This window comes from Canis lupus, chromosome 24 (assembly GCF_048164855.1).
Source record: "Canis lupus baileyi chromosome 24, mCanLup2.hap1, whole genome shotgun sequence".
NCBI lineage: Eukaryota > Metazoa > Chordata > Mammalia > Carnivora > Canidae > Canis > Canis lupus.
The window spans coordinates 31,396,486-31,411,320 of record NC_132861.1 but is presented as its reverse complement, the minus strand read 5'-3'; the positions used below and the strand labels follow the sequence as shown (position 1 = coordinate 31,411,320).

Below are 14,835 nucleotides of genomic sequence, written 5' to 3'. Positions count from 1 at the left end.
GGGAAGGGTCAGCATTGATGCTTTGGAAGCATGTAGGGCTCCACCTAGCCCAGCCTTGTATGTATGGGAGAATCAGGGAAAGCTTTCTGGAAGAAGTAATCTCCAAAGTGGAAGTCAAGGAAGAACAGAAGGCAGCTAAGGCAAGGGAGGATGGAAGTGTGTTACGGACTGATTATCTCTGATTCTCCATCTCCCCCACCCCCCGCCAACAAATGCACGTGCTGAAGCCCTAATTCTCAGTGGGATGGTATTTGGAGGTGGTGCCTTTGGAAGTGAACAGGTTTAGATGAGCTCATGAGGATAGGGCTCCCGGTATGAGGCACCAGACAGTCCTCTTGCTCCCTCCCTCATCATGCTTGGGTGCTCTTTCTCCCTCTCCCTCTCCCTGTGCCATGAGAGGACACAGCAAGAAAGTGGCCATCTGCAAGCCAGGAAGAGAGCTCTCCTCAGAACCCAACCATGCCGCACCCTGATCTCAGACTTCCAGCCTGAGGAACTGTGAGAAATAAATGCCTGCTGCGTAAGCTGCCCAGTCCGTGGGCATTTTATTACAGTGGCCTGGACTGAGACAGAACGAAAAGCAGAGCTCCAGGCAGAGGGAACAATCCCTACAAGAGCTTAAAGAAAGAGGTATGGGAGCCACAGTAGGATTAGAACCGGGGGGGCACATGATAGGATGAGAAGGGTGAGGAAGCGGGGGGTCTTAGAGGCCTGGCCTAACTGCTCTACTTGATCCTGAGGGCACCTGAAGCCACAGCAGGGCCTAAAGAAAACAAGAGTGTGATCAGAGCAGCACACGAGGAAGAGGGCTCAGGCTGCTATATTGGAAAATGGCTCAGGATGGGAGGGAAAGCAAAGGCAGGGAGGCCATGTGGAGGCTGCACTCCAGATGGGAGCCCTGAATTAGGGCAGTGGTCATCTGGAGGGATGTGAGCAGCTGTTTGGAGGTAGGACAGACAGACCTTGGCTGAACACAGGTGAAGGTAGGGGAGAAGACCAGGATCAGGTTCAGATTTCGGGCTTGAGCACCTGAGGGGAAGAAGGGGCGTCTAATTGCTCCCAGGCTGGGCTTTCTTCCAGAGCCAGGCTCCACCATGGGATTCCAGCATATGTGACTGGATTCAGTCCCCACAAGGCTGGGTGTTGAAGTTACTTGTCTGAGGCCACACAGTCAGGTAGTGAGGAAAGGAGTCCAGGTTCCGACTCTGGTCTGTCTGGCCCCATCCCCTCTGCCTCACTTGTCACACTAGATGGCTCACCGTTCCCAGAATACAGTTAGACCTTCCTGCCCCCCAGTCAATCTCCCATGTTGTCCTGTCCCCACCTCCACCCCAAGTGGCTCATGGCTGCCCTCCTGGCCAGAGCTTCTCTGGACCGGCGCTCCTGCCAAGGGTGGACACAGCCCATCTGAACAGACATACGTGGTGCCCTTTGACATTTATCTGGCACCGCTTTGTCCTGGACTCCTAGGTGTATGTGTTCTCTCTTCCCTAACAAAATTGCTGTCCCAGCTGGGAAGATCCAGACTCCAAGCTCCCCACTCCTGCTGCCTTGTGACAGAAAAAGACCGAGGAAAATACCAAAACCATATTGTAGTGAATTAAAAGAGTGTCCTTTCAAAATTCATGTCCACTTGTGACCTTATTTGGAAATACGGTCATTTGCAGATGGAATTGGTTAAGAGGGGGTGATCCTAGAGCGGGGTGGCCGGTGTTCTTATAAGACGATAAAGCACAGACAGACACACAGGGAAAATGCTATGTGACAAGCGAGGCAGAGTGTCTACAAGCCACGGTATGCCAAGGATTGTCAGCAACCATCAGAAGTTAGGACGAGGCCAAGAATTGTCTCCTAGAGCTTACAGAGGGAACATGACCCCGTGGACACCTTGACTTCAGACTTCCAGCCTCCAGAACTGTGAGAGAATCAATTTCTGTTGTTTTAAGCCAATCAATTTGTGGTCCTTTGTTATGGCAGCCCTAGGAAACCAAAACATGTACACTCACAGCATAGCAGCGATGGATTGCACAATAAATATTTGATGAATGAATGAGATCAGAGGGTGTTAATACATACAAAACAACCGGGCAGCCAAGACCGAGATGTACTGATACATTCCAAAAGTTGGCACCGTCCTCAGACCCTAACCCAAGCTGACAGCTGAGTAATGATTCAGTGGCACATACACAGGGAAAAATCAGTCAACAATTTAAAAATGCATGCGTTACACACAATCATTTAAAGGGGACCGGGTTCTGTGGCCATGTTCCTCTCTTCTATGAAGAAAAGCAAAGTGAGACTGATCATGTTGACCCCAGTTTTCAGACGACTGCACTAAGAGCCAGAAACTGCTTAGAACACAGCTCAGGTTCCACGGCAAAGGAAAGGCTTGGTGGAAGGAGCCGGGGAGCTTTCCACTCCCATTCCAGCCATCTCGGCAGCTCGGCAAACAGGGCTGCCTGGATGTCTGCACTCCACGAGCTGTCCCTGGGAAGAGCCTCCTTCTCCCTGTGCCCAGGACACTCCCTTCCTTGTCCCTCTTCACTGTCCCATCCTCCCCACGTGGAACTCGGTGCTTCCAGCCTGGAGGGAGTCTAGGAGGCAATGAACTGAACACTCCAATTTGTTCTATTTGCTCTCCTATGACTCAATGTATGGATCTTCCCAAGAGTAATTCTCACAAAGGGAGGATGTTGCCCAGGGAATGACCCTGGTGGTGGTGCCTCAGGGTGGCGGATATCATTTGGAAGGTAGGGGTTGAGTATGGCTATGGAGTGTCTTGGGTTCAGGTCCTGGTTCTAGAAATTCTAAGTTAAAGTTCCTTCCCCAGACATTTGAGGAGTAAGTGATTACATGCCATGCTGGATATAAAGGGGCTGGGTAACTTTTGATTGGGCAAAGCCATCCTGACCATCTATCCCCCCACTTTCATAATGCTTCATCAGAACTATTCCAAGATCACCACGCACAGCCATGCTGAGCTGCCTGTGAAATCACCTTGCCAAGCTTGGCTGGCTCATTCAGGGAGAGGCAGGTCTGAAGACATCCTATACGTGGGTATAGTTTTTAAGACACAGATAAGTGGTTATTGGGGGGGCTTTACTGGAGATGAACTGGGAGGATGTTGGGGTAGACAACATGGTAGAGGTGGATGCTGATTTCCAAGCCTTAGTCATGCCCTTAGATGGAACTGGCCCTGCAGACTTAGGAGGACCTAAAACGTGGCCAGTGTGAGTCTCACGGGGCCGGGCTCCAACTTAGGAGCTCCAGCTACTGAGTGCTTCTTCAAATCACTGCTGCCTGTGGGTCATGTGCCCTTGAGGGTCTGACTTTTTTATCATTTCCCCTGGAATCTGGGCCAAAAGTCTTGAGCTTGCATTAACTCCTCCCTTTTCTCTGTCCCCCATGCCCCCTTACTTACCAAAGCTCATCATCGAGGTGATTCTTTCTCCTGTCATGTCTCTGCCTCGTTCCTCACGGCTCCCATGCTCATTGAGGTCTTGCTCCCAGTCTCTTTAAAGATCTCCTTGTCTGCGGTCTCTCTAAAACCCATTGTGCACATGGCTGCCCCATTAATCTCGTCAGAATCTAGAGACCTCACAGCCTCTGAGATCCTTCATAGCACAATGGGCCAACACCCCTCTATCGGAGACCCCTGCAGATCATCCCCCATCTGACCCCTTCTGCAAACTCACAGTCGGATACTTCTGGAAATAAGCCCTCCTTTACCTCGACAAAAACATTATCCTGTATTCCCAAACATCCATCAAATCTCTTCCTTTCCAAGAGCCCTGTCCCCTACAGGCCTGATGCTTACCTCCACACACACCGTTCTGACCTCTCAGGGTATCTGAGCAGAGCCCCCAAATCTCAGAGCTGGAAGGCCCCTCAGACATAACCATGCACCAAGTCCTCATGGGAGCACCCCTGAACCCGGGCAGGCCACCTTGGGAGCTACTCATGGGGCCTTGTCATTCATCTTGTGTTGCAGCAGTCCCCAAAGAGGACAGGCCTGTCCGTAGGGCCGGAACCCCACCTTCTGTGGCCCTGTGCCTCACACGGCACCTGGCACATCGTAGAGATTCTACGAATGACTTGTGGGCACTTGTAGAAGCCGTCATGGTACCAGCAGTCCTAATGGGACCCAGCTGAGCTTTTTAAGATCTTGACTCTTTATATTGTGACTTGTGACTCGCTCATCTTTTCTGTCACTAGAGCAGGCCAGAGCATGGAGGCGGTCTGGGACAAGGAGAAGCAGGGTCTTTTCTCCTCAACTGTGAAAACAGGTCCAGAGCCCTCATCTACTCCGCTTCTAGTCTGGGGTGCCAGCTTCTCTTTTAGCCCATGTTCTACATGGAAGCTGGGGAGAAGGAAGAGGAGGATAGAGAGAACCCTGCACCCTGTGCCCAGCCTCCCCCCACACTGTCCCCAGTGCGGCTCTGCCCCCAAGGGGGCTGCCCATGAACTGTGCCAGCTGGAAACATATCCTGAACAGGATGAAGGATATATGACTGAATATTTGGGAGAAATACCAGGGTTCTTCTGGGGACCAGCCAACAGGGAGGGAGAAGCAATCCGTTCTCTCTTCCTGGATCCTGGAATGAGTGATGGGGTGGAGGACCTGCCTGTGCTGGAATCAGGACAGGGACAGCTGATGAACTGGGCCTGAAGCCAGCAGAACAGCAACCAAAATCGTAATATAAATACCACCTCCTGCACCACGCTAATCCAAGGGCGGCTGACCAAGGTGGAGTCCCTCAATTAACTACCCTACTTCCACCCTCGACGTCACCGGGGCACTGGGCTGCTAGTTTTACCTCTACAGTTTTGCACGCTCTCCCATGTCCTTCGCTATGTGTGTGGGGCAGAGACTGTCAGCTGTGTTTCCCAGCCCTGGGGACACTTGATCCAGAGGCATAAGGGGCTGTCTCCAGCTCCCGCCCAACCTGCCGGGGTGGCTTTCCTCTGGGCCTCCTGGGCTAAGGGGTGGTGGGCCAGGCTGGGTGGCACTGCTAGTGCTCAGGGCCTTCCGAGCAGGGAGGCTGATGCAGAAGGCCACCAGACAGACTGCCGTCCAGCCCACCTAGGGAGCAGCCACCCGGGCTGTGCTTCCTAGTCTTCAGTGAGGTACAAACACTAGTTACATATGGCCCAGTTCACAGAGACACTTGACGCTTCCAACATGTCCCTGTGCACTAGAGGCCAGAGTTGGAGCCCAGGCCCCAAGGCCTCGCTCCATCACGTCATCCCTCTGTAAACACGGCTGGGCTCTCTACTACATGGTATGTTTTCTTGAAAAAGCAGCTCACAGGTAAGTCTGCTCTGCCAACTCGTTGTCATGAATTGAGAGATGTATTTTTGAGACCCAGCTGGGTCCCTGGCTTGGGATTTGAGTCACCTCCCTCTCTGGGCCTCACATCCTCAACTGTAAGGCAAGAAGAGAGGACTAGCTGATTGCAGAGCCTATTACTACTGTGATTCTATAACCATCCATCTAGCAAACAGGCCATCTGAATATGGCAGAGAGTCCTGCCTTCCTGCCTGGTTCACTCCTTCCCCCTCCTGGAGGCCTCCCCTTTCTGGTTATTTCCCTCCTCCTGGTATGCCCTCCTTCATCTGGTTCTCTCTCCCTTCCTGATACGCCTCCTTTCTCTGGTTATCTTTCTCCCTCCTGGATGCCTTCTCTCTCTGATCATCTAAGTTCTCTGCTTCTTTCAAACCACAGACAGATTTCAACGGATGTGATTAATACTGAAAATCCAAAGCGGAAAACAGAAAGTACTGCTGGGGGTGTACATAAAAGACAAACCAGAGACAAAATTCATAGAAAACTGTGTAACGAAGTGAGAGAATGAAAACCATTTGGGGTCAAGCTCCAGAATAACATAAATAAGGTCATGTTTGAAAAATACACATAGTTGAGTATTTTTGGATTCTGCACCAGCCAAGGGCAAAGAGTGGAAGAGTGTGAGTATATGTGTGAGTGTGAATGTGGGTGCATGTGTGTGTTTAAAGGCTAAGAGAGGAACTGGACAAAGTTAGGGCAGAAAGGCCATTCCAGAGAGCAGTACGGAAATGCACAGAAGCTTAGCTGGTAAACCATCTCTTATCCAAAAGCCAGGGTAGAGTTTTGTCTCATTAGAGTTGAATGGTAATTACATCAGATATGTCCAACAGAATCCTTGGGAATCATCCCAGTTGGGTCCCTGGCAACCATGAGAGAAGGAGATGGGGAAGGGAGGTGCCCAGTGCGGTGGTGATTCTGGGAGCCAGAGGGACTGAGGGGCGTTCATATCCAAAGTACAGTGGCCCATCATGAACCTGAAGCTTGAGGACTGGAAGGCAGGCCTGGGCAGCATTGACACGAAACTTCCAGTTCCAGGGAACAGAGTGTGAATCTTTTGGCAAGATTCTTTGGTAAGAACCTTTTGGTAATCTTTGGTAATGACCAAAGAAAGACTACTTGGAGAATCCCACTGGAAGAAACTTCACAAATGAATGCCCAGAGCAGCTTCAGTTCAAGCCAAGGAGAGCGCACTTGCAAATTATAGAAGCAAGGCAGGATGTGAAATCTCAGAGAGGCCCAGGAGGAGGCACCAGCCAGAGGCCTGGTGACCTCTGCTGACTGCAAGAGGAAGGAAGCGGGAAGGGGCTACCCCCAAGGACCCTCCAAATGGAGTCCAAGGGATCCCCCCCCTCTTCTCCCTTCATTGCTCAGAGCTGGCAACTTTCCACCCTAGAAATCAGGATGGTCAGGTGACAAGAACATGGTTTCTGAACCAGGAAGACCTATATTCACACCTTGACTTGGCTACTTGCCAATTGTGTAAGAAACAGTGAGAAAGTTATTCGAGTTTCTCATCTATAAAATAGGGACAATCATACTGTTTGGCAGGATGTGAGGAGGAGTAGTCTTTTGATGTCTATTGAGAGAATTAATGTCAACACAGCATCTGGCTCAGAGTGGGTCATAATTCAGTAGAGTTGCTATTATCAGTAACTACCTGACCGACTGCTATGAGCAGAGGAGACCAAAGAAAAGAGAAGATGGGAAAACGTAAAATCCCAGGGGTGTGGATCTAGAAGAATGAATTCTACCTCCTGTCTCCCTTTGATTTCTGCGAAGTGAAAGCCCGAGTGACCCAGGAGAAGAAAACCAATATTCTGACTGCTTAGGTTGAAGATCTAACATTGCTTCACAAACATTTATGGGATCCTAGTTATGTGCACTGGACTGTCAGGTGTTGGGGGGAGCAGGGTGGGGCACAGGAGGGCGGTCTGGGGTGTAGTGCACCGGGCAGTGGGTTCAGTATCCTGGCCTGATCGTTGAATTATACACTTCAATGGGCGAATGCCGCAGCATGTAAATTAAACCTTATTAAAACTGTTTGAAAACAGAAAATCCTGGGTCAGATCATTACCAGCTGCATGGCCTTGTGTAAATCAGGCATTTCCTCTGGGAGCCTCACTTGTTTTTCTGCAGGAGTCCTACCCTGCCCCCAATAACAAAGTCTGCCTTCAACCAACCTCACAGTCAGTCATAGGGACCCACTCTAAAATGAAATGATGTACCCCAAAGCAGTCTGTGGACTGGAAAGTACTATGCAAATGGAAGGCTCCATCATTACTCTTTTCTGCCCTGAAAAGAATGGAGAAGCTCAGAGGAGGGAGACTTCAGTGAGCTAGAGGGGCCAGTGCGGTTCTTGCAGGAGGTTGGTTTGAGTGAGATCTGAAGGATCTGGGGATCTGGATGATAATGAGGAAAAGGAAGGAGGAGGCACCAGTAGGAGCGATAGCTAGAGCAAAGGATGGCAGTGGGAAGGGCGGGCTATGTCTCTGGGGCAGTGACGAGACGTGTCCCACTGGACTGGATGCTTCTCACAGGGCAGGGGGATGGAAACTGGCTGTTTATGGACAATACACCACCTACAGAATTAGACAAATAAAAGTTACTAGAACATTCCATGTTTCTGGTTTCTTGTGAAAAATGGAAAGACTTTGTGTATGTCAGGTCCATATTTCAGCCTGGCAGAAATCGAGTGGACCTGCCATAAGCCGCTACTACTCCTCTGACACTAAGATCACTTTACTCATTGACATTGCTCGACTTGCTCCTACAGACTGTTCCATTTGTAACCTCGGGGAGCAGGGAACAGTCAGAGAAAAAGTCAGGGAAGACAGGTGGGGGTCGGGTGTGCAATAGACAGCACACCAGCTCTGGGATCAGAGCAGCTTGGGTCCAAATCCTGGCCCCACCACCTCCTAGTGTGAGGCTGTGAGCAGCTTCCTGAATCAGTGCTCTCACTGCTATTTTTAAAAGACATCATCCGGCCATAGCTACATTTGCAGTGAACAAGCATTAGGTATAGCATTTTCTAATCACTATGCTGTACACCTGAAGCTAATGTGACATTGTGTGTCGACTATACGTCATTAAAAATTTAAAAATAAAAGACATCGTACGAGGCATGCTTCTTAAGAGGCACAGTACCTGACAGGCGGAGTCCACCGTGGTATTATTATTATTATTATTATTATTATTATTATTATTATTACCTACTGCCTAAGGAGTATTTATTGAATCTGGCAGAAACTGGCGAGCCATGGTGGGGTGCTGAGCAGGAGGGTGATGTGGGAAATGTGCATTTCACGATAGGTGCCCCTGACAGTGATGTGCAGGGCAGACGGTAGGTAGCAGGAAGGGGTGAGGGAGAAGGGAGGGGGGGACCAGTTAGGTGTGGAAAAGAGAGAAGCTGGCTCTAAAGGCTCTAGAGTTCATAGGCCTGGGGCAAGAGTGCCAATGGAGGCTTACACATTTTTGCCATTATTTTTAAGAGTTAGTTATACATGCAGCTAAGAAACTGTTAAATAAAATATGTTCTTGGGCGGCCCGGGTGGCTCAGCAGTTTAGCGCTGCCTTCAGCCCAGGGCGTGATCCTGGGGTCCTGGGATCAAGTCCCACATCAGGCTCCCTGCATGGAGCCTGCTTCTCCCTCTGCCTGTGTCTCTGCCTCTCTCTCTCTCTGTGTATTCTCATGAATAAATAAATAAAATCTAAAAAAAAAAAAAGAAAATATGTTCTTCTGTGTGGATGCATATAGTTCACAACAGCCGCGAAGGTCAAGTTCAAATTTGGGATTCTCCAATTCATTGTAGCTCTAGCATCAGGCCTGTGGCCAGACCCCTCTGCTCTTTCCACAGCCAGAAATGCTGGGAGGCTCCCGCTGGTACACCCAAGCTCTGACTACCCGCCCCCCGTTAGCCACCCTTGGGCATTCTTATGCCTGGGGGGGTGTGGACCCCGAGTGTCCTCTCTGGGAGGTAGAAGGGAGGTTAGGTCCTCCAGGGGAGAGACCTGCACAGGCTGGGGAATGGGCACAGGCCATTTGGGCAGAAACTTCCAGGGTCCCCTAGGGCACCATCTAGCAGAGGCATTGGAGTGTTCCCAATGGCAGGTGGATTGAGGGAGCAGCAGGGGGCTCCCGAGCCCTTGGGGCAGAGGGAGGGGTCCCCAGGAAGAGGGGCCTAACAGGTGGGGCGGGGGCAGGCGGCTACCTTTGGCGAGGGAGATGTTCCTCAGCGCGATGGAATGCTCCCAGTCCTTGAGGCGCAGGTCCTCGGTGACCGTGTTGAGCACGGCCAGCTCCTGCTTGAGCTGCAGCTCCATGCCCATGTGCACCAGCCGCATGCGGCGCGCGTCCTCGCTGGCGTTGCTCACCAGCACCTGCAGGTCCTGCAGCCGCGTGCTGTGCAGGGCCACGTCGTAGGACAGGCTGTGGTTGAGGCCGCGCAGCGCGCCGCCCACGTCGGCCAGCTCCTCGCCCAGGCCGCCCACCCTGCGCGCCAGCCCGTCGAGCAGGCCGGCGTGGCGCCGCAGCAGCAGCTGGGTGCGGTTGCTCTCTACCTGCAGCTGGTAGAGCTCCAGCTGCGCCGCGTCGCTCTGCTGGCCCGTGCGGTCGCGCAGCAGGGCCACCGCCTGCTCGGCCTGCGCCGCCTGCGCCTGCAGCCCCCACAGCGCGCCCTCCAGCCGCTGCACCGCCCCCGCCAGCGCCAGCAGCGAGTCCGACTGGTTCTGCAGCGCGTCCTGCACCTTCCACACCTGCTCCGTCAGGTCCGCCTGCAGCGGAGCCTGCAGCAGCCGCAGCTGCAAGTCCCGGAAGCTCTCGTTCAGCCGATTCACGTTCCGAGTCAGCGCCTTCAGGTCGTCGGGGGAGCTCCGGGGCCTGGACACTGCGGAGGGGGGAGGGGAGAGATGAGCTCCGCGGGGCAGGTGCCCCGGGCCCAAGAGGCAGGCCCCGCCACAGCCTGGCGTGCAGGAGGTGCTCAATAAACGACAGATGAAGGGAAATTAGAGGGTGACTTTGTTTGAGTGCCCTGGTAGATCCCGGGCACTGCGCTAAGTCGGTGGTCCCCAAACTTGGCTGCCCGTTAGACTCACCTGCTCACGTGTCCCGCCCACAAAAATTCTGATTTTCTTTCCTTTTTTTTTTTTTCAAATAAATTTATTTTTTATTGGCGTTCGACTTGTCAACATACAGAATAACACCCAGTGCTCATCCCGTCAAGTGCCCCCCTCGGTGCCCGCCACCCAGTCACCCCCACTCCCCGCCCTCCTCCCCTTCCACCACCCCTAGTTCGTTTCCCAGAGTTAGGAGTCTTTCATGTTCTGTCTCCCTCTGATTGAACTGGTCTGGGGTGTGGCGTTCTTAAAAGAGCCCAAGATAATTCTAAGGGGCAGGCCAGTTGTACTCATCTAACCATCATGCATGAGGTCTATCCATATGGCATTGTCATTTCTGTATGTTGAAGATGACTGGCTATCAGCAGTTGCACCTGTAGCCCTAAGATATTGAGGGCTAGCCTCTCAAGGCTGGGAGGCAGGCACCATCATTAACCCCCCTTTAGGGTGAGAGCTGTTGAAGTCACCCAAGGTAGCACAGCAAGGAAGCTCAGAAGCCAGGATTCCAACACACAGGCCTGGCTTGCTCCACAAGTGGGGTGCTTCCCTATAAGGCTGCTCCAGAATTGTTTGAAGAAACCATGCCAGCAGCAGACTCAGCCAGGCTCGAGGTAACACTCCCAGCTTCCTGATGCCAGGGTCCCACCCCACCCCCCACAACCCCCTTATTGGGGAGAGAGTCCCTCTGGGCAGGTACGGATGCTTTTATATACTCCCTACTCGGCCCCCTCCAACACTTTTTCTTAATCCTCTAATTCCTTCCTCAAGCAAACAACCCATCTCAGTGACTTCACCCTTTCTCCTTAGAGAAGTTTCCTTTTCTTGGTTTATAAGCAGCTATTTTACAATACTAAGGGGAGGGATGTGCATCTTAATAATTCCAATCCAGTGTCTCCTGGAAGCTTGTGGGCTGCACTGACTCAAGTACACCACAAACCCTGGTGCTGGGAGTCTTGGGTGCTTGTGATCAGTTTGTTGTGCATTCTCCAGGGCCGTACCCACCTCTGCTCTACACACTAGAGAAATGGAAACAAACTAGTAGTAGAAGTGGGACAGAGTCAGAGGTGGAGGTAGATGAGGCACAGGAGGAGCTCTGCCTTAGTAGTCTTGAAATGGGGAGAGCAGGGGCCTTCATCCACAGCCTGTTCGAACAATGAGAAATTGGGATAGGATAACTCTTCCAGAACCTCAGGTTGGGAAGGGGGGCAGATAGCTGTGTGGGTGCTGAAGCCACTGGAAGACCAGCTGCTGCCGTACTTTGTGATGCTTCTGGAGGAGCCAAGTCATTTCAAATTAGATTCAGAGACTCATAGCGCTAGGTGGAGCCTTGAAATCCCCATCTCAGCTTCCTGCTCACCCAGAACTTTAATCTCCAAGAAAATTACATGCCAAGTGGTCACCCAGCCTCTGCTGATACCCGCCTCTCCGCCTTCAATTACTTCTAACTGTTGGAATGTTTTGCATTCTGTTCAGACTGGAGATTTGCCTTCCTGTAGTTTCTATCCACTAATCCTGCCCTTTGGGAGTCATATAGAGCTCGTGAAATATTTTTTCCACAAGACAGCTCTTCACAATTTCAAAATTTCTGGTTGAAAATCTGCATTTCCTGCATCTGTTCTCTCCTGACTAGGTTTTAAACCTCCATACATCCTGGCCACCCTCCCCTGCACATTCTTGAGTGTGTCAACATCCCCCTAGAGGTGGTGTGTGATCCAAGTGTGGTTTTCCAAGATGTGGACAGACTGGGCAGATCATGGTAGCAGGATCATCTCCTTCACTATGGACATGAGACTCCTCATGTGGCCCAAACTGCATTCTGTTTAGCTTCAGCTGGGCTTTTCAGACTTTGGCCATTGGATTTGGTTCTATGCAGTCCTTGGTGAATATTTCCCACAACTTCCAGAAAAAAAAAAACACTGAGGCCAGGAAGAGTATAAGCGAACTGCCTAATGGCATGATTTAGGCCTCCTGGTCTAGTGGTTCATACCACTGCTGCATTGCTCTGGGAGCTTAGCTGAAGAGTTGTCAATAGAAGTAGAGGTTCTGGGGGAATGAATCTGTGACCCAGTCACCACCTAAGTAACCACAGGAACTGTCTGCTGAAGAAATCACCATAGGCCGGGACTCAATTTTAAAACCAGCATGTTTGTCCAATATTCAACCCAGATTGGATGGCAAGTATTAGAGACGGAGCAGTTGGAACACAGCCCGATAATTTAGTGCCAATCCCTGCCCACAATGCCCCTGGAGTTCAAAGAGACACCGCAGCTTATCAGATGCAATAAAGAATGCTCAGAGCTTTGCAAGTTCTGCTTTAAAAACTGGGATTTGTGAGTGACTCAAAGGAACAGGGCAACCTCCTTGCTTTCACCTCCAGGCCTGCCAGTGGCAACATCATGAGGTAGGCAAGCTCCCTTACTCCCGCTCTCTGTGGGCTCCCCACCCCCTGCCCTCCACAGGCGGTACCCATGCCCAACTGGTGCCCTGTGCCCTTGGGGAGCCCTGGCCTTGCCCATCAGCTCCCCTCTCAGAATCTGGCAACTCTTGGGTCCCCTCTCTCAGTCCAGGCAACTGGGCTGACACTAGCCCACACGAAAACGATGGACAGTCGGCTACTCCTTCCCTGAGAGTTCATTTGGGTCTTTTATTATTGTTCATGGCACAACCAGTATTAACATACACCCAAATAAAAGCAAGAAAGAAAAGTCTTCCACAAAGCACACTGGCTCTCTTTCTCTTGCTCCATCCATACACATCCCCAATCTTTACAGTTTGATTTCTGAGTTGCTTGTTTTTCCCCCCTAATATGACTATTTCATAAGCATGTTCTAATCCTTCTCTCTGTCTTTTACAATTATAACTTGGGGTGGTCCCGTAGCATCCATCAAAGGGATGTGTTGTAATTTACCCATTCTCTTACCGTTGAATTTTTTTTTTCTATCGTAGACAATAAAGGCAGAAAGGTCTCTCCTTGTCTTGAAAATATTCCTAACAATAAGTTCCCAGAAGTTGGATTAGGGAATCAAAGGGTATAAACATTTTTGTGATTCTAAAAAACTCCAGCCAAATAAATTCCCCCAAAGTGATGTCTATTTATATGCACACTTATAGATGTTCTAGTGTGCCAGGTTAAACAGACCAGATAGTGCAACAAGTGCCACAGTCCTCATATTGTTAATGTCGCAGATATAAGACAGTACCTTGTCATTTTTTAATGTTAATATATGTGCATTTTAGAAGTGGCCTTTTCAAGGTAATGCATTAGCTCGAAGGAATGGTTTTGGCATATTAGGTACCCAGGCTAATCAGAACAGAAATTATTTGGAGGAGTAAAGAGTCTCTGGGCATCAAATCATGCTGTATAAGCCCAGAGCAACTTCCCTTTCTTCGGGAATCACTTACCCACCCCAAAAATGAATTATCTCCTTCCAACAGTCACAGTATGTTCTCAGCCCACACCACCACCACCACCCACCCTCTTCCCCCATTTAATTCCTTCCAGATGTTTGTTGTCCTCAACAGGGAACAATTCTTCCTTGAGTGTGACTCTCCTAATTCATGTTTATGCAAACAGTTCATTTATCTCTCTGCGTGGCATATTTTCTTTTAATGTGCTTTCATTATTCTTCAACTTTTATACTTCCACAAAGGGGACGAGAAATCAGAGAGTAACAATAATCACTGGCATTTCCCGAGGACTTGCTATGTGCTTGCAATATTCTAAGGGCTTTTCACATGAACACAATCACTTACCGGCCCTATGAGATAAGTACTACTATGACCCCATATTCTGAACGAGGAACCCGAGGCACACAGAGATTAAGTAATTCATGGGGTCACACAGCCAGTAAAGGGAGGAGACTGACTTTGAGCCCTTGGAGTGTGGTTCTAGGGCTCCTGGCTCTTGGCTACTCTGCAATACCGCTAAAGGATAGAAGGCACAGAACAATTTTTTTTTTTTTTTTAACAGAGACATGCAGATATGGAATAAACTCTGAAGGTGGTGAGCTCCCCATCATAAACCCAGGCCGGAGTCAGGCTGCTCGGCAGGAATCATGTAGGCATTCAAATTTGGATTCTGATTCAGTATTGAGTGCTGAGTCTTAATTACGTGTAACTGCATGTGATTCTGTAATAATATATGATGAATGCATTAGGGTCTGCCTCAGGCTGTGCCCGGGGCTGGGAGGCTTGCTCACACACCTCTCCTGCAGCCCTCTTACCTGAGCAGCAATTGAACCTTGCCTTCCCACCCACACCTGGGCCTCGAGTTAGCCCTCTGACCCATAGTCATCCTTTATATTCATGAAAACAAAAATCACGTGCTGGTTAAGTGAAGATGCTCTGGATGTGACTGACCACGGGGGCTGCCTTCC

At 50.5% G+C, this 14,835-nt stretch overlaps 1 protein-coding gene across 3 annotated transcripts in view; it reads right to left on the bottom strand.

The window, feature by feature from the left end:
• SCARA5 (scavenger receptor class A member 5) overlaps nt 1-14,835 on the bottom strand; it is a 122,454-nt gene that overhangs the window by 38,689 nt on the left and 68,930 nt on the right. For all 3 annotated transcript variants that reach the window (XM_072796162.1, XM_072796163.1, XM_072796164.1), the window contains exon 4: nt 9,556-10,230. In XM_072796162.1, the coding sequence (XP_072652263.1) occupies nt 9,556-10,230 (675 nt within the window). The remainder of the gene's footprint in view (nt 1-9,555; nt 10,231-14,835) is intronic.